General features: G+C 40.8%; 3 protein-coding genes across 4 annotated transcripts in view; all 3 read left to right on the top strand.

Annotated features, from left to right (window-relative positions):
* LOC134189984 (uncharacterized) overlaps positions 1 to 5,477 on the top strand; it is an 11,839-nt gene extending 6,362 nt beyond the window's left edge. The window contains exons 20-36 of one of the 2 annotated variants that reach the window (XM_062658385.1): positions 2,044 to 2,123; positions 2,182 to 2,291; positions 2,345 to 2,449; positions 2,552 to 2,630; positions 2,703 to 2,817; positions 2,884 to 2,964; positions 3,151 to 3,315; positions 3,372 to 3,430; positions 3,481 to 3,639; positions 3,706 to 3,790; positions 3,854 to 3,897; positions 4,169 to 4,299; positions 4,363 to 4,500; positions 4,555 to 4,678; positions 4,934 to 5,030; positions 5,098 to 5,205; positions 5,281 to 5,477. In XM_062658385.1, coding sequence (XP_062514369.1) covers positions 2,044 to 2,123; positions 2,182 to 2,291; positions 2,345 to 2,449; positions 2,552 to 2,630; positions 2,703 to 2,817; positions 2,884 to 2,964; positions 3,151 to 3,315; positions 3,372 to 3,430; positions 3,481 to 3,639; positions 3,706 to 3,790; positions 3,854 to 3,897; positions 4,169 to 4,299; positions 4,363 to 4,500; positions 4,555 to 4,678; positions 4,934 to 5,030; positions 5,098 to 5,205; positions 5,281 to 5,348 — 1,748 coding nt within the window. In that variant the 3' untranslated portion in view covers positions 5,349 to 5,477. Of the gene's footprint in view, positions 1 to 2,043; positions 2,124 to 2,181; positions 2,292 to 2,344; positions 2,450 to 2,551; positions 2,631 to 2,702; positions 2,818 to 2,883; positions 2,965 to 3,150; positions 3,316 to 3,371; positions 3,431 to 3,480; positions 3,640 to 3,705; positions 3,791 to 3,853; positions 3,898 to 4,168; positions 4,300 to 4,362; positions 4,501 to 4,554; positions 4,685 to 4,933; positions 5,031 to 5,097; positions 5,206 to 5,280 lie in introns of those variants that run through there. The other variant, XM_062658386.1, reaches the window with a different exon arrangement.
* Positions 5,478 to 5,649: 172 nt separating this feature from the next.
* Positions 5,650 to 23,356, top strand: LOC134189616 (oxysterol-binding protein-related protein 1-like). The gene is made up of 32 exons (XM_062657944.1): positions 5,650 to 5,803; positions 6,028 to 6,201; positions 6,263 to 6,391; positions 8,356 to 8,430; positions 8,490 to 8,601; positions 9,155 to 9,240; positions 9,299 to 9,375; positions 9,491 to 9,558; positions 9,619 to 9,686; positions 9,848 to 9,892; positions 12,447 to 12,520; positions 12,571 to 12,628; positions 12,686 to 12,787; positions 13,010 to 13,117; positions 13,181 to 13,280; positions 13,344 to 13,456; positions 13,517 to 13,618; positions 15,153 to 15,331; positions 15,394 to 15,466; positions 15,528 to 15,552; positions 15,620 to 15,729; positions 15,796 to 15,893; positions 15,954 to 15,987; positions 20,135 to 20,277; positions 20,342 to 20,420; positions 22,111 to 22,229; positions 22,295 to 22,398; positions 22,461 to 22,543; positions 22,612 to 22,674; positions 22,747 to 22,807; positions 22,873 to 22,963; positions 23,035 to 23,356. The coding sequence occupies exons 2-32, from the start codon at positions 6,112 to 6,114 to the stop codon at positions 23,141 to 23,143; spliced, it is 2,778 nt and encodes a 925-aa protein (XP_062513928.1). The 5' UTR covers positions 5,650 to 5,803; positions 6,028 to 6,111; the 3' UTR covers positions 23,144 to 23,356.
* Positions 23,357 to 24,014: 658 nt separating this feature from the next.
* LOC134190139 (uncharacterized) lies at positions 24,015 to 26,148 on the top strand. Its single transcript, XM_062658566.1, has 5 exons — positions 24,015 to 24,276; positions 24,349 to 24,397; positions 24,471 to 24,588; positions 25,276 to 25,408; positions 25,480 to 26,148. Exons 1-5 carry the CDS (start codon positions 24,091 to 24,093, stop codon positions 26,005 to 26,007), a joined length of 1,014 nt encoding a protein of 337 aa, XP_062514550.1. The 5' UTR covers positions 24,015 to 24,090; the 3' UTR covers positions 26,008 to 26,148.

Here is a 26,148-nt window from a genome sequence, read left to right as displayed (position 1 = left end):
CTGGTTTGTTTTAAAAATCCTATCATATATGTACAAGTAGAATCTGTATGAGAATATATTATCTGTTTGTGTGTCTGTCTGTCTGTTGGTCTGTCTGTCATCTATATCTATAAAGGAAAGTAGGCCCATGGGCGCAGCTATTTTGAATTTTTGTATCGTACTTTCTCACAAACTGCTATTCCTTTCCGCTCCTCCTTTAGCACATGACCTTCTCTACTTTCGTAAAGCAACTGGTGCTCTTTGTGGTGGCCAGTACCTTGTACTTTGCTTTGTGTTGGTTTTTTTTTTTGAAATCGTTACGTCACAAAAAGTTTGTTCCTTATGTGCTTGCAAACCGCTGCACTTCCTTGCTTCTCTCTTAGCATGCGACCTTTTTTCAGTTTGGAATAGCAACTGGTGACGTTTTCAGTAGTCTGTGTCCTATACCTAGGCGTTGCTGGCGCTCATCTGTACTTCTTGATGTCATCATATGCCTACTCATTGTTGCGTCACATATTGTGATGTCACAAACACTGAAGCCTACTCCTAACAACATTGGCAAAATGAACATCAAGTGCAAACATTGCGAAGCATTGACATGGAAGAAGGAACCACCAGGCATCTGCTGCAGTGGCGGAAAACTTTTGTTACCCACCATACCCAAAACCGCTTACCCCATTGGTCGATCTCCTTTTGGAGCAATCGGTTGAAGTGCAGCATTTTTTTCTCAGATACGCGAGCGTATAACTCGGCTTTTCAGATGACATTCTTTGGATGCGATGAAATTAAAGCTCGCACCGGTTGGAATCTCTGTTTTAAAGTCCAGAGACAAATCTATCATTCTATCGGAAGTCTTGCTCCTTCAAAGAATTCTACTGCTAAATTTGCTCAAATTTACTTTGCCGGTGATGTTATGGCCAACATGATCTACCGACCATGCAGACCCATTAACAAAAATTCGTCTTGCATGGTTGACAGCTACTGCTCAAAGCATTTCCAAAGAATTTCTGCCGTGAAACTCAATGCTCGAATGACGGATATTCACTTTATTGTCGTCCATGGGTGTCTCTGCTTAGATAACCGAATTTTATTATACCCCAAGAGTCTAGACGCTAGAATTGTGTTAATTAATTAACTTAATTTATTGGCCCGGGCGAAGAACGGGCTATATGGCTTGTTACATATATTTTCAAACATTGAACTATTATACACCATGTAAGCACTAAATATTACCCAAGCCAATTGGGCTTGGTTCTACCTACGACTAGTTATGTTTATGTGGCTGTCTCTTGAAACAATCTTCTTAATTTTTCTGTCAATTACTCTAGCATTTGATCATCGTAGACACACAGAAAACACAGATCTCAGTATGTCTCAAAGGTTGATGCGTGTGGCTTTCCGTCTTTGTTTCTTGATAGCTGTGACAGTTTCTTCAAGTAGTCTTCAGCTTTCTCTCCCCAACAGCCAAAATGTTTAAAGACTATAGGCACAAATGTTGGTCAAAAACCTTCAGGCAAGAGCTCCTGGTTGTACTTTTTGATCTTCAGATTTCCTCTTCTGGTTGCCGCTGCTCTCTGATTTGTAGCTGATAAACCTTCTATGTCATTACTCCAGGGATGCGCTAGAGCAATATCCTATTCAAAATCCACCCCGATGCCGAATCAAATATGACTATGTGTGATCTGCCTTCAGAATTGACATACCTTCCTCTGGGTTCTTTTACGTGATGTAATTGCAGTTGACTCAAACAGTGTGACCATACTGAAACCATGTTGTTATGGCTGATTGTCTGTCTGTCTGTCTGTCTGTCTGTCTTAGATTATTTGATTTTGACATTCAAGGCCAGTCCATTAGTTCATCTATGACTTTGTTGTTTGCAAGGATTGATTTGCTTTGAAAAAACCTAGCATATGTACAAGTAGAATCTGTATGAGAATAAATTATCTGTCTGTCTGTCTGTCTGTCTGTTGGTCTGTCTGTTACCACTTCATCTTCTTGCACAGTGGATTCTATGGGTAATTAAGACGTGATGTTTACTTATTATTATTACCTTGTTACTATTAGATGCTTTAAGAAAATCAGCTCATCGAATCAGTGGTCAAGTCAGTGCTGGCTCTCAGTACCATTTTTCAATGGAGACTGAAGTAGTGCATGCATTAATCGGTCATGAGCTCAGATTTCAAATACTCGTGTGGTTGGCAGCATTGCCTCGTCATTCCCACTGAAGAAAGCCTCACCATTTACAGTCCAACTCGTAGTGCCAACGTTTGTCAAATTGCAGTCGCTGGTGTGACTGGCCTGCAGACAAGCAGGTCAGTCATTGCATTACGTACGTTTCTTATGCATTACGAATCATCGTCTCTAGAGTCTACATTGAAACGAGACGTTGTGGAGGAGCATTTGGAGGGAAATTTCATAGTTCAGCTCACGTTGCTGCCGGAGCCAGTTTAGCAGCACAGATCACAAAGCGGTACACACACACACACACACACACACACACACACACACACACACACACACACACACACACACACACACACACACACACAATTTAATCTGTTTATCTCTATAGTCCAGTGCGTATTGCTGTTGACTTGGAGAGTAACATGCAGATGTTTGGCACGAGAACTCCTGTCTTAGCCAAATACGAGGTTGCTCGTTTGTCTACATATTTGATTTCAATAAATTATGATATTCTGTAATCGATAGTATCTGGACTTTAGGTTGGATTTTCCGATTCGGGCAAGATTGATGTTATCAGTGCAACAGTTTATGCCGGATGTGGTTGGGCTCACAGTATTGATTCAATTGAGTCAATTATTGCAAACATGGATAATGGTCGGTTGGTATGCATGTCTTGTATTGTCTCTTGTTGGGTAGTTTTGGTGTTGTTTGTGTACTTAGTGTACAATATAGCCAATTGGTCTCTTGAGCCAAATAGTTGCAAGATGAACACTCCAGCATGTCAGCCGTGTCGATCTCCTGGTTAGTGACTGCATCGTGCGTGTGTGTGTGTGTGTGTGTGTGTGTGTGTGTGTGTGTGTGTGTGTGTGTGTGTGTGTGTGTGTGTAGCCTGTATAACAGCATTAATTAATTAAATATATTGCTATATCAAAATTCTTGTTTCTAAATTATTCTAGAGTAAACAATTTGATTTCTTCCTTTTTGCAGCGCATTTTCCTGCTGTTTTTCTCATCGAATCGATTGTCGATCAAGTCGCCTCAACGTTATCCAAATCACCAGAAGAAATCAGATTTCTGAATCTCTATCAACGTAATCAAGTCTCTCTTTCCGGACAGAAACTACTGTATTGCAACATATCCAAACTATGGCAAGGTAAGCTAGTTAGCAATCGAGTTATAGTTTTGATATCATACAGTTTGATGTCTCAGCTCTGATCAAGTCTTGTGATTTTGAGCAACGAAATGCTGCAGCATTATCATTTAATAAAGTATGTTTGCTGTGTGAGTTGAATCGTTTGTCATGATTGCTGTTTGGTAGGACAATCGATGGAAGAAACGGGCACTCGCCATCGTGCCGCTGCGTTATGGTATTTCCTGGCACAATCATTACACAGTGATGGTGGTCATTTATGCCAACGATGGCACAGTAGCTGTGACACACGGTGGAGTAGAAATCGGTCAGGGCAGCAATACCAAGGTATAGCAACACGAGTATAAGTCTGTGTGTTACACAGTGTTTGAGAGTATGTGCATGCTATTGTAGATAGCTCAGGTGACGGCTTATCAACTGGGTTGTGATCTTGAGTTGGTTTCTGTTCGCGCGTCGAACACATTTACGAGTCCTAACGGTAGGGATCGAGGTCGAGTCGTGTGTATGAACGGTTGTGTTATGAGTTGGTATTTTGTGATAGCCGGAGTTGATGGAGGAAGCACTACCACTGAATTGAACTGTGTGGTGTGTGTGTGTGTGTGTGTGTGTGTGTGTGTGTGTGTGTGTGTTGTGTGTGTGTGTGTGTGTTGTTTTGTGTGTGTGTGTGTGTTGTGTGTGTGTGTGTGTGTGTGTGTGTGTGTTGTGTTGTGTGTGTGTGTGTGTGTGTGTGTGTGTGTGTGTGTGTTGTGTGTGTGTGTGTGTGTGTGTGTGTGTGTGTGTGTGTGTATGTGTGTGTGTTGCATATATCATCGTCAAATTTTCTTCCTTCGTATTGATATCTGTTTACTCGTCTCAGGCCTGTGTGAATGCTTGCAAGGCTTTAAACAGTCGCATCAAACCAACTCGAACTCAGATGCCGAAGGCAACATGGAGTGAGGTCATCAAGGCTTGTGCCAACAAAGGCATAGACTTGGCAGCAAAGTCATGGTCAGTGTGGTACTGTAGTTAAAAAAATTTGAAATTTTTGACCACACTTTCTTCCCTTTTTAGGGTCGATGTTCCAAAAGGCCACAATGGAAGTGACAGATATGAAGCATATGGAGTCACATGCAGTGAAGTGGAGATCGACGTGCTGACCGGTGAGCTACAGATCAGTCGTGTTGACTTGCTGTATGACTGCGGGGAAAGGTATGCATGGCGTTGATCACCATGATGATTTATTTGAATTATTTTTTTGTTTAGCATGAACCCAAAGATAGATGTCGGGCAGACTCAAGGAGCGTTTGTGATGGGCCTTGGATATCTTCTCACTGAACGCATCGTCTATGATGAAGACACCGGGCAACTGTTGACAAAGAACACTTGGGTATGATATGAATACAACTAATGTGTGTGTGTGTGTGTGTGTGTGTGTGTGTGTGTGTGTGTGTGTGTGTGTGTGTGTGTGTCTGTCTGTCTGTCTGTCTGTCTGTCTGTCTGTCTGTTTGTCTGTCTGTTTGTCTGTTGTGTGTGTGTGTGTGTGTGTGTGTGTGTGTGTGTGTGTGTGTGTGTGTGTGTGTGTGTGTGTGTGTGTGTGTGTGTGTGTGTGTGTTCACATCAGTCACACTCTGGTATGTCATAGGAGTACAAACCACCATCATCAAAAGACATTCCTATCGACTTCCGGATCGCATTCGAAAAGAATGCACCAAACCCATTAGGAGCTCTCGGAGCAAAAGGTTTGTCGATCATCAACATCCGATTGTGTACGTTTTGAGACCGTCGATGCCTTGGCTTTAACTCTAGCTGTTGGTGAACCTCCGATTTGTATGTCGGTGTCAGTATTTCTTGCTATCAGACGAGCCATCGAGTGCGCTCGGTTTGAGACAAAGGATCATGCTGTTGTGACTCTAAGTGGGTTGATAATGCTTACTGTCTACCAGTCAGTGTGATTTCATTTTTTCATGATTTTTTTAAATTCTATTGCAGATGCTCCTGCCACGCCCGAAGTAATCCAACTGAGCTGCAAGGTCGATCCGAGTCAGTTTGGGTTGTGATTTCAATTTGAAAGCGTTTGATGTTGTTGCTTTGTGACGACGGGCGACTTGCCCAATAAATGATGCAGCATAACTTGTTGTTTGTGTGTGTTTTACGATTAAATAATATTCATCATTGTCTCTGCGGTCGATGTCGTGTTGCTCACAGAGGTGCGTCACAGGTGCTCTATATGATTACCATCTTGTGTAAGGTCTGCTGTTATGGCCAGTCATTCGAAGGTAGAGAAGTCGACAGTACTAGTGTATCTAGGCACTTGTTAGGCTCAATCAACCATCTAGGTACTGCTTACTGCGCATGCGCGTACAGTGTTATCACGTATGTGTGGTTTCGTTAGTGTAGTCTCTTCCTTGTGGGGTCAGACGTTGTCGATACCCTGTACTTGACAGTACGCAAATGTAAATGTAATGACTAGGGCAGCAAACTGTTTATCACAAGTCAGAGTTGCGAAGAAGAGGTTGATGGTCACAATTTATTTGTTGTACACATGTACGCGAGTTGCGTGCAGGTGTCTCTATGACTCAGATTTTGGGGTAGGGAAATAAGAGTTGATAAGATCATACATAGTCTACTGTTTATATAGACAGACATAAAGTGTACATATGCATGTTTCGGAAATTCCGGTGTCACCGGGTCTGGTATCTAAATACGTGTACTCTAGTGTACCTACCATGTTTGTAGTACGGGGCCTAGATGGGAAAGGACATAAGTCAGTCTGTGTGACGTGATGGTGGACGCTGCACTGCTCAGTGCTTCGCACCATTGATGACTTCACATACGGGACATGAAGCAGACAGAATGGACAGTGAAGGTCTACTTCGTGCATCACGCGAAGGAGACGAAGCTAAAGTGAAGGTCGTGTTTTATTTCGGGTGTTGTTTCTAACAACTTGACGTGTCATTTGTTTCGTTTTCAGGATATACTAGAGAATGGTAAACAAGTGGACGTCAACTTCACAGGAAGTTCGAACTGGAACAGAGACTGGTCCGCCTTACATTTGGCCTCCTACTTTGGGCACTTGGGTGTCGTTAGAATTTTGCTGGAGGTGTGAGCAAAACTGACGTCTACAAGAGCTACTTAGCTATAGATGACAGAAACCAGAAGATAGACATCAGACACCAGATAGACAGAATGTAGAAATACTGAATCAAGAGACTGAGAGGAGGTACTGGGCGACCGTTAGTCATGCAGACTGTATAGTGTAAGGTTGATAAATGGGTGATGAGTTTTGAAGTCCAGTGTGCTGGATTAGATTATCTTACAAGATGATGACATTTACTTAATACAGTTAGAGTCTATTGGTCATCTAGTATGACCTGCCTTTGCTGACAAAATTGTACAATTGACTTGGTTACTAAACACAAATTTAGGTATACTGTAAATCAAACATGTTTGTAACTACAAATGTTCATAAATTGCCGCAAACTCTATTTCCTAGAAATACATATTCGTAAATTTCCCTCGTGTGTCTTGAACATGTGCATGGAAGTGGACACCGAGCTAGGCTCAGTCAACATCCCAGTTGGTCTACTGGTCGATGTACATACTTTATTCTCAATGTGTCTCTGATTTTTGCATGACACTACCCTGAGCAGAGAAAGCTGTTTCTGCCCAACCCAAACAATGAGGACGATCATTCAGACGGTGTTGTATGTGGATCCACATGCATATTTGGGCTACAAAAATTATTAGTAAGCGATTTAAGTTAGTAAATTTTTTGTGATGTACGAAATTAAATGCTTACGAACAGTTATTGATTTACAGTAATATATTGCAAATATGTAGAGTAAGTGATGTCACGCAGGATCCAGTGTGTGGTGTGTACCTTTTGGTGTATTTGTGTGTGTGTTCTGCGCTCAGTGAGGTACACAAGAAAGTTATGTTAGTATCTATGCATGTGTTGCGAGATATTACATTATTTATGAAAATTCCATCTGATTAACAACGGTCGAGGTGGTTAAACAACGAAAATGTGGTTGTTGAAATGACCAACCTATTGGTCATCTGAACAAGGGCCTCCCTAAGATGGACGTTTTATTTCTTGTGTAACTTGAAAAAGTCATGTGTGGTAGACTACAACTTCAGTCTTAATTAATTGATCTTAATTAGTTATTAGAGAGGAAACTGGTACATCAACAGCATAGGTGTGTGCTCAGATCGGAGCATCTATCAACATGCATCTGCTACAGTAGTGAATCTTGGTTGTGTTTAATTAATTAATTTTGTCAGGCATGGTCTGGATGAATGCAATCCTGGGTGAGCACGACAATAACTGTCTCTGCCCAAATGACAGCCCTCGGGGGGTCGGTCATTCAGATATAATTCGGGTTTTATTTTCTTAAATTAAGCGTCTGAGGCTTTTTTAGCATTGACTGTACTACCACAGTTACACTTAAAGTAAAGGTTATTGAGGTGCAGTTAAGTAATTATTTGCTTTTTTCAAAATATTGATGGTAAGTATTTACCGTCTTGAACAAATTCATTCCTGATTTGTCAGACTCTTTTAAGGGACTGATGTTTTATTGACATTCTGTAAATGAATTGATCTATGTTGTCTAGGTAAATGATAGACTGTACTACTATGCTAAATTGTTTTTTGACCACACATTATGCACATCTATAAAAGTTTGAATTTTATGTAAATTTGTAATTTCTATTGATTGGGACATTTGACCACAAAAGTCTTTTGAGGCTCAATCCATGAATGTTTTCTTGCTCATAAAGTTATGCTACACTTTTTGAAATTAAATGTTGTCTTCATGATCAATGGCAATGAAATACTTATGCTGCAGGAAGTCATATAGACTTGAACCAGTCTAGCCATGTTCTACATACTATTTCCCTAAGTACCTTTACTTGCTGGAGCACAAGTAATGACCCTAAGAGTGACACATCAGGGGCAGACTGACAAATGTCTACTAACTCCCACACGTGCTTGTGTACATGATGTCTGTTACATGTTTTAATGTAGTCTACGCTTATATTTACATGTTTTTCGTCTCTTGGAAGCATGGAGCTAATGTTGACATATTGAATGGAATGGGTGACACTGCATTACATAAAGCATCATTGACAGGAAGAGAGGTGATAATGCTTAGATAGACGTGATTACCATGTAGCTAGATGGACTGATTTTCTTGCAGGATGTAGCAAGTCTGCTGCTACAGCACGATGCAGACGCACATCTAATTAATTCTGAAGGTTACGAACCTCATCATCTTGCTCAGGCAAACTCAGTCAAGGTGTTGCTTGAAGGTACAGCCTTCTTGTGGTGGATTGTTGTAATGATCTCATTTTGGTTATTAGTGGGAGAGTAAATGCTAGGCTGGGGCAGATTGTGGAATGATTCTTATTGAAATGTTCATTTGATGTGTGAACAGACAGACAGACAGACAGGCAGACAGACAAACAGTTTAGTAGCTAGACATATAGTTTGAACAAACAAGGCTGTATGTGGATATTCTGATGGGAGTATAAACAGGCAGACGAGGAGATTAGGTGAGTCAGATATGGGTAAACTGCTGTTTGTAACTACACTTATTGCTATGAATACTTGTACAGTATATGAAATGAATAATGAATGAATGATGATAACAATGATGTTGCCAATGACAGCAACAATAGGGCAATGTGCGTGTGTGTGTGTGTGTGTGTGTGTGTGTGTGTGTGTGTGTGTGTGTGTGTGTGTGTGTGTGTGTGTGTGTGTGTGGTCACTGTGTGTGCATGCATTTGCATGTTTCTATGCACATCGAGTTTGTTAGTCTGTGCTTGCTTTGTTTGCCATTTTTCTGTAATTTTGTGTACATAGCGGCGGCAAAACTGCATGAGAAACGCATCGAGGAAGAGTTACTGAATGCAGCAAGAGACGGGGATGTGGATAAAATCAACTCCTTGGTTAGTTTCTAAACACCAGTAAGCAGACAACATCTGACAATAACTTATTTCATTACAGCTGAAAGGACCATATCCACCTCAAATAAACTGCACAGACGGAGCCGGGAACACACCACTACACAATGCAGCATATAGGCAATATATTGTGCTTTATATTTCTTTGCTTTCTGTACTGTTGTCTAAATGAGTAGATGCATTGTGTGACTATTTTATCAAGTAGAAATATCTCTTTTGCTGTGTACTTGTTTAGAAGTCATCTAACTGTAGTCATCGTTTTGCTTCAACATGGTGTTGACATTACTATTAAGAATAATAGAGGTGCGATGTATTGTATGCTTGCTATTTTGCCAGTGTATTTGATTAGCTGTTGCTCGTTAGGTCACACTGCAAATGAACTTGCTCATAGCATTGAGGTAAAGAAGTTGCTTGGTGTGAGACCAGCCAAGGTGAGTGGCATGACTCTGTGTGTGTGTGTGTGTCTGTGTGTGTGTGTGTGTGTGTGTGTGTGTGTGTGTGTGTGTGTGTGTGTGTGCATGCATGCATGTGTACGTGTGTCTGTGAGTATGTGTGTTGTTAGGTTAATGACACTTGATTGCTTTTATCATAGGAAATTCGGCAACATGCGACAAAGTTTGAGGGCCAACTGCTGAAGGTATGGACCATCTAAATCGTGAATTTTACTGTGATATAATTGCATCAGTAGCAGTGAACTCTTAAGCCTGGTTTACAATACGTTGCTGACAACGCTTGCGAAGCTAGCGAGGATGCTGGCAAGGACGTTCAAGCAGGCGTCATATTGTTCAACTCTAGCATCCAAACCGGAAGTGCTCTAGCGTCTACTGGAAGCACATGCCTTTTGTTGACAAATCAGAGATCAAATCCAACAGTGAAATAACTGGGAGTAAACTATGGAAGAGAAAGTTATCGAAAGTGTATACGTATAGGTACAGCTGCTTGTGGCAGATTAAGTCACGGTAGCTTATAGATGTGAGGCACAAGAAACAAATGCTTGGAAAAATGTATCAGAAAAAAACAGGTTTCCAGCAGCAGACTGTCAAAGAATGTGGAGGCGTCTTCACTACAACTTGATGTGGGAGGAAATGAAAATCAAATCACACTTTTGTATTTGTGGTATACGATTATGATGAGCATACGCGTAGTGGCTTGTCGCTGACACTCATCGAATGGTATTGTAAATGGTACAGTGTCAGCACTTTGATTTACTCATTGTTTTTGCCGGCATTCTCGTGAGCATCCTCGTGTTCGTTGCGAGAGTCGTCAGCATCATATTGTAAACCAGGCTTTACTTGAATTAAATATTTAATATTATATTAGACTTTATGAATAGAGTTGCATAGACATTCAGAAATTGCATTTTCCACATGAACAGTGTCTATTTATCACTTATGAAAACACACGCAAATTGTTGCTATTGCCAGAATTTGTGAAAGATGTTTGTCAGTCTGTAGTTCATAAATAAATGTCAAATCTTACCAATTTGTGTCATTTGGAGATTTAATGCTTGCAAGTTGAAACACGTACAGTTCCTCATTTTCTAATAATAACATGACTACATGAGCGTGTGAGAAGAGGACTGAGTACGAGTCTAACATCTTGCAACACATCATGTCGTGTTACTGTACTATTGCAGTGATTTTCCTACAATACAATTTATGCATCCTTGGTCACATTTCGGAAATCTGGTCAGAAGCCAGGGGTTGTGGTCGCTAGTAGAATGCCGAAGTGACGTCATACAGACCTTTTTGTTACTACACACAATTTAATTGCATTTACCTTTTTTATTTATGTGAGATGTATATACTAGCTCTAGTTTTGATTGGAATGGGACTGCCATCACCACTTGACTTGTTCTATGTGACACTATGAGATGTCATATGAAATCTTTACAAGAAATAAAGTATGAAAACCAATCTACTTGTCATGTGACTGGTCAAATTAGAAGTAAGTTTGTCGCAAGTCGAGGGTTGCCTAGGAAAAACCCTGCTATTGTAGTACAGAGGTGGATCTAGAGGGTGGCACAACAGGCACATGCCTACTCTTTTGAGACCGGAAGCATATAGTACACAGAGAAGCATAAAACAGTTAGGAATTGTCAGTTTCTTGGCAGTGTTTGCACTGTCGGTAGTGGATGACTACAATCTGGCAGTCATGTGGGGTGACCAGCCGGTGGAAGGATCTCCATTCAGATTCAGATTGCGAGAGGTCCAAGCTAGACAAGTTTTGTTAATTCCAGTGTTTTCTCTTTCACCGTCTTCTGTTTTATGCTGCTGTGGTGCTACAATTGATCCATTTGGTGCATTACCACCTAATCAGCTGCCCTAGGGGCCGCTACGTGTTGAACGTCACAATGCTCTTTGTGAAGTAATATTCTAAGCTTTGCTTGTTGAAAACAAGCTGGTCAAGAAAGAACAACTGCTCAGGGTATGATTCAAGTAGACAAGGAGACGTATATCATCCAGATTTCATGGATGGTCGACCTGGATATTTTGATATTACAATCCGTAACTCTTTACAGTCTTCCTATATATTGAAAGCAACGATCAGTCCTGGTGCTGCAGCAGGAACAGAAGAATATGAAAATGATGCCAGGCATGAAGCCAATGTTACCGCAGCAGGTGGTGTATTCCATCCACTAGTTTTTGAATCTCTGGGCTTCATATCATCTTTCACTCTAGACACTTTGAGAGGAATATGCTCAAAGGCATCATCAACCAGCTTTTAGAACAGTTGTCTGTAAACCTATGGTGCTACAACGCCAAGATGTTACATGCACATATACAATTAAAATTTTTAGAGGTTCATAGTTGTGATTTGCCTACTTGACTTGGGAGAGATGTTGGGAGAGAAGATGGGGTATCGGGATATTATAAAATAAAATATGTTATATAAAAATATATATCAGTAATTAGTAATAAAGTTAATAGATCTTTCTGATGTTTTGTTTCATGACGTCACATTGCCAATACTCTATAGTGCACCTACCCCTTTCAGACACTCTGGATCTGTCACTGTATTAACTAAACGGGCAATTTTGATGCTTTCTTGCTAAACACATACAATATTTGATTTACTGTTGTTATACATGTATGATGTGAAGTGGGTTGATGGTAAACGTCATGCGTATGGCAGTATATGGTATTTGTATTCGTTGTGAGTGGCTCATGATTGTGTGCTTTATCTTGTAGAATAGAGTCTTTTTTGGATTCAAACCTGTGTGGGTTGTGTTGGAACACGGTGCTTTGCTGGTGTACTCTACAAAGTTGGTCATCTCTTTGATCGAAGCTACACAAACTGATTATGTTTTATTAGGAAATCTGGAGAGCGACGATTAGTTGCATTGAAACATCTGGCTGAGTCACAGATATGTGTATGTGTCGTTTGTTAGTCATTCAGCAATGGTACATAGTGTAGTGATTGTTTGTAGTCTAAGGTAGACGATCCATACTCTTTTATGGTGCAATTTCGAGATCGCAGTGTGTTTCTTTTCAAAGTTTTGTCAGACGCAGCCTATGAGATTGAGAGACAGGTGAATTTTTCTGTGTATACACGGCTGGTTAGCAGTAAAACGAAAAACAGCACTGTGCTCTCTCTCTCTCTCTCTCTCACACACACACACACACACACACACACACACACACACACACACACACATGCACACACACACACACACACACACACACACACACACATGCACACACACACACACACACACACACACACACACACGTATGTATGTGTGTATGTATAGAGGTGGATCAACTCATTGAAAGATCATCGAGACTACACTAGTATTGACCTGCACACTTCAAGTAGACCTGACATTGAAACAATTGGGAACCTTGAAGCCAACCTAAGGGTACAATCTCGATTTCTGACCTGGGATGTTGTAGTGTGTGTAATTTATTATTATCGTATGCAGAAAGCGGAGGCTCAACAACAAGTATTAGAGCAGAAATTGGACGCAGCAAGATCTTTACTGGAACAACTGTCATCAGAGAATAGTAGATCCAAGGCAACAAGTGTGCATCTACCATATACAGAGACCATCAAATGTCTTTGGTTGATATTAAGGTTATATCTAGATCTTGCTGCAGCTGCTGTATATACAGAGAAATTCAGTGAGATCTCACAAGTTGCATCAGACTTGACTGTTGCCTTAGGACATTGTGTTGGACTCGTGGCAGTACAAGAGGAGGTGACATCTCCATAAGTGTAGATTTTGTTATTCCCGATTGTGATGTATTGTCGTCGTTAGATATACAGAATAGGAGCAGAACACGAGGCTGAAGAAAAGCGAGTGCTGGAGGAGTCTGTCCACGCTCTTGCTCTTCAGAACGAATCATTAAAAGAAAGTGTGGTAAGGTAGTAGTCACATTATTCGGTGTGAACATAGGCATGCTGACTGTATGCACTAATGATTGGGCGATATATGCATATGGTAGTTGTCCTATATGATAACATATCAAACTCAAACTCCAATGTTATGGGTTTGCTGTTGTCAGATTACAGTTTATGTTGACAGCCGTTTTTTGTATAAAACGCTGTGCTGTCTTATTCCTTGGCATTCTGTAGGGAACAGATAGTCTTCTGTTGTTCTACAATAGACAAGAGACAAGAGACAGTAAACAAGAGGTGAATGAATGTGATGAGAAGAGATTAGCTATGTGGGCAGCGACAGTGCAATGGATTGACATTGTGCTCTAGTTGCTATACTTGATACACAACATTACCACGTCCTTAATTAATTAATTAATTAATTAACTAACTAACTAATGAATGTAGCAAACTATACTAAAACACAGCATTAGGACTTATGTTCATCACCTCAAACATTGTTCTCAGAACGATTTGAATGGATCACAAATGTGAGTGTAGCTACATGATTGATTATGTGACATCCAGTAGTATAACCTCTGGGTGAAAGCTCAGTCAGAAATCTTGAAGACATAAGGAAGTGCCAGCAGAGAAGGTTAAGTGATGAATTTGGGCTTTGCGTGCAACAATTTCAGCCCACTGCAAGTGAGGCAATGATAGTTTCTAAAATAATATTTTAGCTCTGCTTTAGACCGACCAACTAGTGTTCATGACCGACCACAGTTTTGCTTTGATTGGACATACCTACATGATTGATCAAGTTGTAATAGTTATCGCATGGATGGTAAGGAATCAATGAGTGACCCAAATGTCTAGACAACTGATCGAAGCAGCAGGCAAAATCAAATTATAGAGTTGATGATTCTTAGATACATGAGTGCATACATGACAGTACTGTGATACTGTAACAGTTTATACTTTGATAGCAAGTAAATATGGTAGTGAATATGATACAACAAATAAAGAAATGGAACTAAATGTTGATGCCGATAATTACAAGAAAGGCGTTCGTGACTGGAATCCTATTCTGTTTATTCGTAATCCTGGTTGGTATAATCGTAATTGTGATTGTATTCCACCCTCTGATCGTTCAAACGATTTATTTATTGTACCCAAGAAACTTTAGTACAAGCACAAGCACTAACCCGAGCACAACTCATAGTGATACTGACTCTACAAAACTCATGACAACTGTATATAGTCAGAATGATAGGGCCACATTATGTGCACTTAGCACATGACTGGACATCATGTGCTTCTCATGTCAATCAACTGTCAAGTCTTAATCTGTCCCAATTAATCATGACAACAGTCATGACGAAAGGATTGTGAAATAGTATTATATCAGGTCAACTGTTTTTGTTAGAGCAAAATGTCCAACCAAAATTTTGCCTTGTATTCCACCCTGCATTATTCGACTAAATAACAAGGAATGAATAGTGTCACACTGTTAGTCTCTGACAATTTTGCTTGGGCGGTTTGTTGTCTTCTGAGTGACTATCATTATTGCTTTATAGGCTATGATGGAAGGAAAAGGCGTTGAACGGTTCGAGGAGTCCGGCTCTGATTCGGACGAGTTCTTTGACACGCGGTCGGAGTTTAGCCGATCTCAGTCGAGGAGGAGTTCATCTACTCCGTTTGATAAGCCATTTCTTGATTGCGAGACAAGTTTGTCGTCAACCGCATCATGCTATAGGTAACTGTCATTACCGACAACCGGATCATTGTCTGTACAGTCTGTAGACAAAGCTTGTATAGGACCATCTTGCCTGCTGTCATGCCATCGGCGAATATCAGTTTGTGGATGGTTATAAAGCATTGTATTGGACGGGTGAGATATTACAACAATGCATGATGTCTATTTGACTGAATTTGTGTTACTGTTGTTGTAGGATATGTCACGAATTACTCTTCCAGGCAAGGCCGTAATAAGCCAGAAGGCCGGCGTTGACATCTATTGACATCTTCGTGTGTTGTGCTGTAGTGTTTGTGAACGAGCCGCTTTCGTTTCTTCAACGAACTGCCGAAGCGTTAGAGTATTGTTACTTGATTGACAAAGCCGTGGCGTGCGATTGCCCATTGGAACGAATGAAGGTGTGGTCTTTTGCGTGGGCGTGGTCTGAGTATTGTATGGTTGTTTGTTGTTTTCTTGTTGATTAGCATGTTGCTGCATTTGTTGTGTCGACTCTTGTATGTTGCCACGAACGAACATGGAAACCGTTCAATCCGCTACTGGGCGAGACGTACGAGCTGACGAGGTAGGTTTGATCATTTGTGTTCATTTTATTGTCGTCAAAGTCGTGTTTTCATTTTTGTAGAAACGATATGGGCTTTAGGATGGTCCTTGAACAGGTTTGATTACTGTTGCAAACAATGTATTTATGTGATCATTTGAAATATTGTATATACTACATTGATTAATTATTGCTTGTATACTACATTTGCTAAAATAGTTGCATGAAATAGATCATATGTGTGAGCAATTAACTATTGCAGTTGCGTCTTCATATTTGTACCCTGCATAATGATATGCTGTTTGCACAACTTATTGTTTTTAACAGACAGAAGGACAGACAGAAGGACAGACAGACAGATTGATTCGAAGACACACGACAGATTGTTATATTTTAGCGCTAACTCTACTAATCAGACAGACATATGGACAGACAGACAGACAGATTGTCATGTTTTAAAACCAACTATACTAAAGCAATTGCTAATTTTGCAAAGAAACGAAGTAACAGTAAGTAAACAGAGTGTGTAGGCAGAAAGACAGACAGACAAACAGCAGACAGACAGACAGACATACAACCTTGAAAAACCTAGAAACCTTGAAATAGGCCATCATAAAAGGATGATACCGTCTCATCATCCTGACGAAATTTGAAATGTATATGCTACTGCTAGGGGAAAATTCTTCTTTCTCTGGAACTGTCACATTTGTGACGTTTGAAGTCCCCGGATCTTCTAAACTTTTTGTACATGTCAAACAAACTATAGAGTGTTGTGTAGATGTATCATAATAATTGTTTCATTTCTGTTTCCTTTTCTCTTGTTCTTTTAGTAATCTATTGTTGCTTCTTTGACTGAAATTTGCTGTACAACTGTCATACCAAGCCTTCACACCGTGAAAGGGTCTTTTTTTGCTGGTAACCGACCAAAGAAAATATGTTTGGGCATCCAACAGCCATTCTCCTGGTGTGCCCCAACCACCATAGATGGTTAAAACAAGCATCACTTCTTCAATAGTCCCTTCCATACCAAATTTTGCTCTCAACTGCGAAGAAGTAATTAATCCTTTCTGCCATTTGTTGACTTGGTAACCCCAAGAATTGATCTCAAGCAACGGTTATGAAATGTCTCAAGTTTCTGAGATGAGGCAGGTTTAGCAGCCTGAGTTTTGGCCCCATATAACATGGTTCCAAGTATTACAGCTTTATAAACACATTTCTTTGTGTCTACTGTCAACAACTTGCTTTGAATAATTGACTTTTCAATTTCCAAAAGATCTATTAGCTGCCGCTATTCGATGTTCTACATCACAGTCAATGGAACCATTACAATGTATCACAGAGCCAAGATATTTGAATTTGTTGACAATCTCCAAGTTTACTTCGCGAAAATGAAATGAATGCTATTGTTGAGGATCATAGTCACAACCAACCATCATTAGTTTCGTCTTTTCCATACTGACTGTTAGACTCTATTTGCTACATACGTCAAAAAGTGTCTCTATAGAATGTGCAAAATCGTCTTGTGATTTATCTACCATAGCAATGTCATCAACAAACTGTAGTTCATTCCAAACTGTCTTACTGAAAGATTTTGATCTGGAGCTTAATAGATGTTCATCCATGTTATACAAAATTGTAATCCCATCATCTTTACACAAGTTGCACCAATCTTCTACAACTAGATTCAAAAATGGGTTGAAAGCGCTGGAGCCATAGTGCAACTTTGTTGTAGACCATTTGTCACATTAATGTCAACATCCAATGTTCCACCATCTATTTTGAGATTTGCAATCATATTTTTCATGAAAAGATTTCACTAAATTGATCATTACCATATGTCTTTAATATCTGCCATAAGGCTTCTTTTGGTATACTATTGTACGCCTTCCAAATCCACAAAGGATATGTATAATTGCTCTTTGTGTTCAAGGGACTTCTCTATCATTGGCGAAGACATACTATCATGTCTATGCACCCACGTCCTTTTTGAAAACCGCTTTGAGACTCTGCATCAGCCACAGATTGAAGGCGCTGTTGTAAAAGTGGCCAAACAGTTTCCCAAAGATGTCTAACAAGCTGATGCCTCTCCAGATATCACACACACACTCAATTTTCCTTTTTTAGGTACTGGAACTATCACAGTGTCTACCCAAGACTTTGGAACCTTTTGTTTCTTCATACTGTTGAAAGCAAGTCTAAAACATACTTCTGCGAAACCATCCGACGTGTTTGACTAACTCTGAGAATATGCCGTTTTCCCCTCCAGATTTGCCACATTTGATAAAAGACAATGCATCAGTTAATTCCTCTAAAGAATGTGTATGTTTTGTATATCCTCTTGTGAAAGTCTTTCTCTCAATGAGTCAATAGTCTTGTTATCAAATGAAGAACGTATGTTTACGAACACTTGTGGAATGGTCACACCACCGTCTACACTTTTCAGACATAGTACTACAAAGGTCTCCATTCTCATTTCTGATAGACCTGGAGACAGATGGACGCAACCCTTCAAAAGACTTTTGAAACTGTCTAATACTCTTTCATGGAGAGCCAGATCTTTCTACTGTAAGTTTCATTTTACCCATTTGTTCTTTACGTGTCTAATTAGCTTTTGCACAACGGCTTTCTGTTTAGTGTATTCTAATTTATCAAGTTGACTATTTGTCAACAAAAGCATGCGGTGCAAAATGTCTCGCTCTGATAAAGCTGGTTTAATGATAACTGCATTGCCTAAGAACCAATCAGGCTCTTTTTTTTGTTTTGGAAGTACCTCTCAAGCCGCATTTTCCACATGTGATGATAAAACTTGCCATTTTCCTCTCCAGAAAGACTTTAATTCCATGACTTTGCTAAACAACTATCAAACTTGACGTTAAACTCATTGCAAGCATCCTTGCAAGAAAACTCTTTCTATCTATTTGAGACATTGGGCTGACCTGTGACTTTGTTGGTTGCCGTTTACGATCGTACCTTATTCTCAGTTTTACCCTTACCAATTTGTGGTCAGACCAACACTCGGCTCTTCTCATCACCTGCACATCAATGCAACATCTACTCAGACTTTGCTTCATCAAGATAAAATCAATAGCATGCCATTTTTTTGTTCCCAGATGTTGCCATGTCTGCTTATGAATGTTCCTCTTTTCAAACCAAATAGACAAATTGTTGATACTGCAGAAAGCAAGTAGGTACAATCCAGCTTTATTAATTTTTCCCATATCATGTTTTCCCAACAAACAATCCCACTTTCCATCATTGCAGTCATAGCCTACCCTTGCATTCCAATTACCTAAACAATAGGCAAGATACTGTCTGGGACTTGATCAATACATTCTTGAAGATCTGTGTGAAATTCATCTTTGATACATTGAGGACAACGAAAAGTTGGAGCATTAGACACTGATGATTGTTAGAATTTTGCCACTCATATTTTAAACAAGCTGTCACAACCCTAGATCTGACTGTTCGCCATTGCTCACCTCCATCTTTCCATGCTTTTGTGGCCGGCTAGTTTAATTAGCGCTATACCAACTCTTTCATCTCTACTAACTGGATCACCATTTGATGGCACTGGTCATCCAGAATGTAGGATAGCATGACCTTCAACTTCATAAATGTTTGAACCAAACCATTTTGTCTCAGAAATTCCTGCAGCGAAGATGTTATACTTCTGCAGTTCCCAAATCATAAGAGTCATTTTGTTCGTAACTGAATTCTTTGAAGTTTGCTCGTATTGTCTTGACCTGGCAGTCTCCAGACTACCAACATTATTTACCAAGGATCTCATATTCCAACATGTTATGTTTGCTCGATAACTTTTCCTTGGTTTTTGCCTTCTGTTTCCACACTACATTTTTGAATGCATACCGTCGATTTGCAATAAATGCAAAATACAAGTAATAACACTGAGGGATTGCAAGCTGCCTGCAGTGTCAAATACACCAGCTTAAAACTTGGAGTACTGGCATGAGCCAGAACGGACCACCAAGTTTAGAAATAAACTAGCGCACTGAATAGTTTAGCTGCCTTACCAAAGACGTTGGTTGCCCGGTCCCAGCCACTTGGAGACACTACTCAAAGGGACCACACACACACACACACACACACACACACACACACACACACACACACACACACACACACACACACACACACACACCACACCACACCACATCTAAATGCTCGTTATACTCATTCATGGTTTAGGCGAGTACTAATGTATTATTTATGCACTTTTCAAGACACAAATGTCATTGTGTTGACAGGTAAGCCATCATCCACCAATCACTGCCATACACTGCGAGAGCCAGGAGTATACTCTTCATGCATTTGTACAAGCTAGAATCCAGATGACGGCCCATGGTCTAAACGTCACTTCACAAGGGTTTACAACACTACACCTACTTAAGTAATTTCTCACTATTGAACCAGAGTGATTTGACATTTGGTCAAATGTCGTTTTGTGAATGAAGGTATGATGAGGTCTATATGTGGGAGTTTCCTGACGCTGTAGTTCATAATTTGATTATTGGAAAGATGTGGGTTGAGAGAGTAAGTGTTGTTGCTGAGTGGTTTCAAACATTTTGGTGTTTGTATTATGGTTGGGGTGTCGTTCAGTGTAGTGAAATGTTAGTTGGTGACACTGACTTTTTGTCGTATGTTGAATAACTAGTTTTAATTATTAATTAAATGATTAATAAATTGGTAAATTGTAATTATACAAGTCGCAGAGCTTACACAGGAATGCATCCAGCTTGGTTGAAGGTGGCTTCGAGCAAGCGCCTGAACCAGATGCGAGACATTACCGTACGTGTTGCAGTTCTCTTCGTGTACGGTCCTGGAGTGGGAAGCCTATGCATGGGCAGTATCACTGTCTCACTGAGCAACCACCTGTAGACATGAAAGAGACCTTTGGATGGCTAAAGGCAGCAAATCTTCCTGCTGCAACTGATGGACTGGTTGTTGCTGCTCAAGACCAAGCTCTTTGGACTTGGTACTATGAGCGCAAGATTCTACATCGTGATGTCAGTCCTACTTGCCGCATGTGCAGTGTAGGCCTGGAAACAGTCGACCACATTGTGGCAGGCTGTAGTGCTTTGGCACCGACGGACTACACTGATCGACACAATCAGATGGCCTCCATCATTCCCTGGGATGTTAGTCGCCATTTTGGGGATCTAGTGGAGAGCAGATGGTATCGGCGTCATCCTGATAGGCTTGTGGAGACGGATGACATTACTATGATGTGGGATACCACCATCCCCACTGCCAAGAAGATCAAAGCCAATCGTCCACACATCTGTCTCAGAAATAGGAAGACAAACACTTGTCTTCTTATTGATATCAGCTGTCCTGCTGATGGCAACATTGGCAAGAAACATGAAACATGCTGAGAAGTTGGCGAAGTACAGCGACTTGCGAGTGGAGATAAGCCGCATGTGGCATTGTCGAACATTTGTGGTTCCGGTGGTCTTGGGAGCTTTGGGCACAGTGCACACAGGTATTGCACGGTGGCTGGACATTATTCCAGGTCATTACAACCTGCAGCACTTACAGAAAACAGTGCTTCTGGGATCTACTCGGATCCTTGGTAAAGTCATGTCTTCTTTCTAGACAGCCGTGATGGTCTAAGTACTTCTGAAACATGGTTTGCTTCCAGTACTTGTAATAGACTTTACAAATCAGACTGATCTGGTTGAGCACGACATAATTTATATTAAGATATATTATATTCTTTGTTTTACTTTATTAAGTAATATTATAGTGTGGCTACAAAAGGTTTTTGTTTTGTGTTGTCATTGTTTATTAATTGGTGGTAGTTGTTATTTTGTTGTGTTGTTTTGTTGTGTTGTTCTGTTGTGTTGTTGTGTTGTTGTTGCTTTATTATTGTGCTTTCTTGTTGTGTTATTGTTGTTGTCTTGTTGTATTGCATTGTTGTTGTTGCTTTATTGTTGTTGCATGCTTTGTTGTTGTGTTATTGTTGTTGTGTTGTTGCTTTGTTGTTGTATTATTGTTGTGTGGTTGTTGTTGTGTTGTGTTGTTGTGTTATTGTTGTGTTGTTGTTGTGTTTTTGTTGCTTTGTTGTTTTATTTTCGTTTTGTTGTTGTTCCTTTGTGAATCTTGTGTTATTGTTGTTGTGTTGCCATTGTGTTGTTGTGTAGTTGTTGTTGATGTTGTTGTGTTTGTGTTTGAATGCTTTTGCGTGTATTGTTTGCTTTTATTACTGGTTTATTGTCTACAGATGGGAGTGATAGAAGTGAAGAACGTGACTAGAGGCCATCGAGCTGTGTTGGACTTTAAAAAGAGTGGCTGGTTTAACAAGCACATCCACAACGTAGAGGGTCTCATCCAGTCACCAGAGTAAATCACATCTGTTCTTTGTGTGCCAGATGTGTCACATAGCTGAGACACACGTATATGCATAGGAAGGAGACTAAGTCTCGATTGGAAGGAAAATGGACAGAAGAGATACGTTGTATTGCAGTACCCGCCGATGACGGTAGTTCTGCGACAACACAGAAGAAAGACGGTAACATTAATTAGTCTACTTGTTAGTTAACTAATGGACTGGTTTGTCTCGATTGGGTTTAGGTGACGGTGTGGAGGAAAGAGATGATGCGAGTGAGTGCAATGTTATCTGGCGAGTGGAACCGAGGCCTGAGAAAGCCAGCGAGGTAAGCTTGGACTGCTATAGGCTTGTTACAGGTACTGAGCAGATGTCGCGTGTGTGCATGGTGTCTAGATGTACAACATGTCGAAGTTTGCTATGAGTCTGAATGAGTTGACTGAGGAGAACGGGCCGATGGTATACTGTAGCTACACCATTCTATCTGGGGAATGCTGTTCGGTTGTGACTCAATTTGCCGCTGTTTTCTAGCTGGCTCCGACTGATTCGCGATTGCGACCGGACATTCGTTTGATGGAAGATGGTGACATAAGTGCGTTTATTACGTATACGTGTACACCGATGGTGTCTTTGTTCTTACGTTTGCTGCTGGTGTAGAAAGCGCCGGTGATGAGAAACACAGACTGGAAGAGAAGCAGCGGGCTGCAAGAAGGAAGCGACACGACGCCAAGGAGGAATGGGTTCCACGGTATACTGCATGTGGTTGAGTGGTTTACTCTTAGTGGTGTATACTAGTGTGCGTTGTTGTTGTGTTTAAAGTTGGTTCAGGAAGGAAGCGATTCCGCACACTGGAGAGATGGGGTGGGTGTTGGTGGAATCGCCCAGTTATTGGGAGCGGGATTTCTCGAGATGTCCCGATATATACTGAATTGGTGTATACGCGTACTGGATTGTGAGTTACATCTGATCGTAGGAGGAAAACAATCATTCGACGCTATCTGTAGAGTTTGCAATGTAATTACAATTATTATGGAGTGTAGAGTTGGCTATCTTGTGTTTTAATTGAGTTGTGTGATATGCATGCCATTGACCCTCTGGTATATGTTGATTAGGTAGGTACAGTAGTTAGTAAGGGAATGGACTAAGGGATTTAGCTTCGTCCCCAGACTCTCTCACGCCGGTGCCCGTATGACATGAGTATGCTCGGGCGTGCATATGGTAGGAAGAACAATGGCCGTGAGCTCGAGCCAAGGTACAAAAGAGGGGCGTTGCTCTTTCTACAGATGTGGGGCCTCCTAATCACGTGCTCTCGAATAATAACAACCATGTACGAAAGTCTTCTACCTCGATCTCGAGATCTGGAAACTTTTTGACGGTCTTTTCAATTCGGATAGACTTTAATGGTTTGCAGACCGGATAAATAAAACACATGCACTTTCTAGACTATGTGAATTGCGAAGGACACTAGAACAATTGTTTAGAACTTGTGATCTTTCAATTCGATAATTCGATAGACTTTGATGTGGTTTGGAGACCGGATAAACACACTTGATAAACTTTGCGTGACGTGCACACAGTCTTGAACCTGGCTGAAAGACACTAAACAATTGTTTAGAACGTGTGGTCGCCCACGCAAAAAGTGTGAGAAGATCGCATTGGATATATGTTCGTAAACAACTACATGCTTCTATACTGCTATTGCAAAAGAGTGAGGGTGGGAAGCTGAGATAATTGCTACGCAAGTCTCAGTGTGCTACACTTCACGAGCTGTTTAGATTAGCGATCATTACAGCGATAGAAAGTCAAACTAACAAACATAGTTGAAACAACACGCTCAATTAAATCAGGAAACTGCGGTTGTTGGGTTCACCATAAATGACGTCCGTCATGAAAAGGAGGCGGTTTGCCAATGACGTACATAGATACACTAGTCTATCTAATGATATTGCATTGCAGCAAGTTTATATTTTCATACGTGCAGCTCGACTCGATCAGAGGACAACTACTATGAAGGTCTCATTTGCTCTGGTAGTATGGCTTGCTTTAACAGCTGTTATGGTGGTAAGATATCTTTCTATAGGTTAGATGCTCGTTGTAGATTAGTAACTAAAGTTGATTTTTTGCTACATGAAGAATCGTGCTCAAAGTGAAACCGTATGCTCTGAACGTACAGACAGCAAGGAAAGTGACGAGCTAGTCTGAGTGTTTACAATGATGGATGTGATATCGTTTGTTCTTCTGTCTCACCGTGCAGGCGGTCATTGTCGGTACTTTACCTCAGACGTGTGATGCGTCGAATGGTGGCAACCTGTACTATTCGCCGTCCAGCGGACGTCTCACTCTGTGCGATGGTTCTCTGTGGATCCACTTCGGGTAATTCAAGGTTCTAATAGTTATTGTTAATTAATAATTTAACGTTGTATGCAAATTTTGTTGTTACATGAGTATCCCGTTCTAAGAATTTATCACGAAGTAGAAGTCTGAAAATTAACATCGAGTTTCCCATTTAAATTATATATACAAGAAGAAGCGTGGAAGTCACGTGCAGTTACGTGCGAGGTCGCGGGTGTGCTGGATGAATTCTATGTAACTTGTTCTCCTGGCTGTAGAAATAAACACACTTTCCGTGTAGCGCTCAAAGCAGGAAACGTGTAGGTTAGATTCGGTGCAAATGCAATCAGAATTTGGAGAGAAACGCAAGCGGTAGAAGAGCGGCTTCAATCGGCAAGAAATCGCCGATAGCTGGAAGCGTTGCGAAGAACGAAGACGCGTACAGTCTACACGGGACTGGGACTGGCGTTTGAATAAACCGAAAGGTGTAGCGTTTGCGTCGTCGAGGAATTTTACACCGGGGTCGACCCCTCGAAAGGGAACCCCGTGCAGTCTGGAGAAGTCCGGCCACGTCACTGTCGGCCTGTACAGGTTCTGCGGAGGAAGGAAGGGAGGGAAAGCTCGTATATATATATATATATATATATATATATATATATATATATATATATATATATATATATATTAATATTGATATTGTTCTATGACACTGAATTGAAACCGTTGCAGACCGTCGGTGAAGGCTGAGCTCGGCAGCTACAACAATCCCATCGCCTCATGCTCTGTTCTACGGGGAAAGACCGCACAAAGTGGAACTTACTGGATGAAACCACCGACAAGCAAACACTCCAAACCATTTCAGGTTTATGTGATTTTACCTTCACGTGACATGTTCTTATTTATTAACTGTATTAACTAACTCAATATAATTAGATCTATTGTGATTTCGATTTGCGTCCCAATGGTTGTGCTCTCGTGTGGAAACATTCTTACTATCAGGTCACACCAAACAACAACATGCGCACGTTCAGTACATTCAACAAGCCATGCATTGATCTCTCTGATGGTTGGTGTAATGTAGCCAATAAGAACACAATAGAAGGATCAGAGCAAGTGACAGCAGCCTATCATCACGGAACTATCGTCTATGCCTACAGAGGTGATCGCAACCATCAACTGGGGAAGTCATCGCAATGGCAAGGTGCTATTCTCAACAATCCAATCAAAATAACAGACCACTGTACAAGCAGCGACGGCATCGCACCGGAGCCAGATATTGGAGGCCACGCCATACCAGGAATAACGTTTGACAAGGCAAATCCGGGAGAATATACAAAGAACTGTGACACTGACCGCTATGCATCAGGTAGTGACTGCCGTTGGCAAAATTGCCATCTACCGACTCATATTTCAAAGACTAATACCCTCGTGCAAATGACGGTTGCCATTTACGTTTGTTGATTGACGATCAGAACTTGTTGCAAACAATTACGTCATGAAACTAGGACAAAGATCGCGCATAACATTACTAATTTAGTGAGCTGCAGCTGCGCGGTAGAGTAGCACGCTGGTAAATTTAAATTAGATGTCGTTTGATATTGA

Source organism: Corticium candelabrum, chromosome 14, assembly GCF_963422355.1.
Source record: "Corticium candelabrum chromosome 14, ooCorCand1.1, whole genome shotgun sequence".
NCBI classification, from domain to species: Eukaryota; Metazoa; Porifera; class Homoscleromorpha; order Homosclerophorida; family Plakinidae; genus Corticium; species Corticium candelabrum.
Note: the sequence above shows the minus strand (reverse complement) of the source record. Positions and strands in the feature narration are given on the sequence as shown.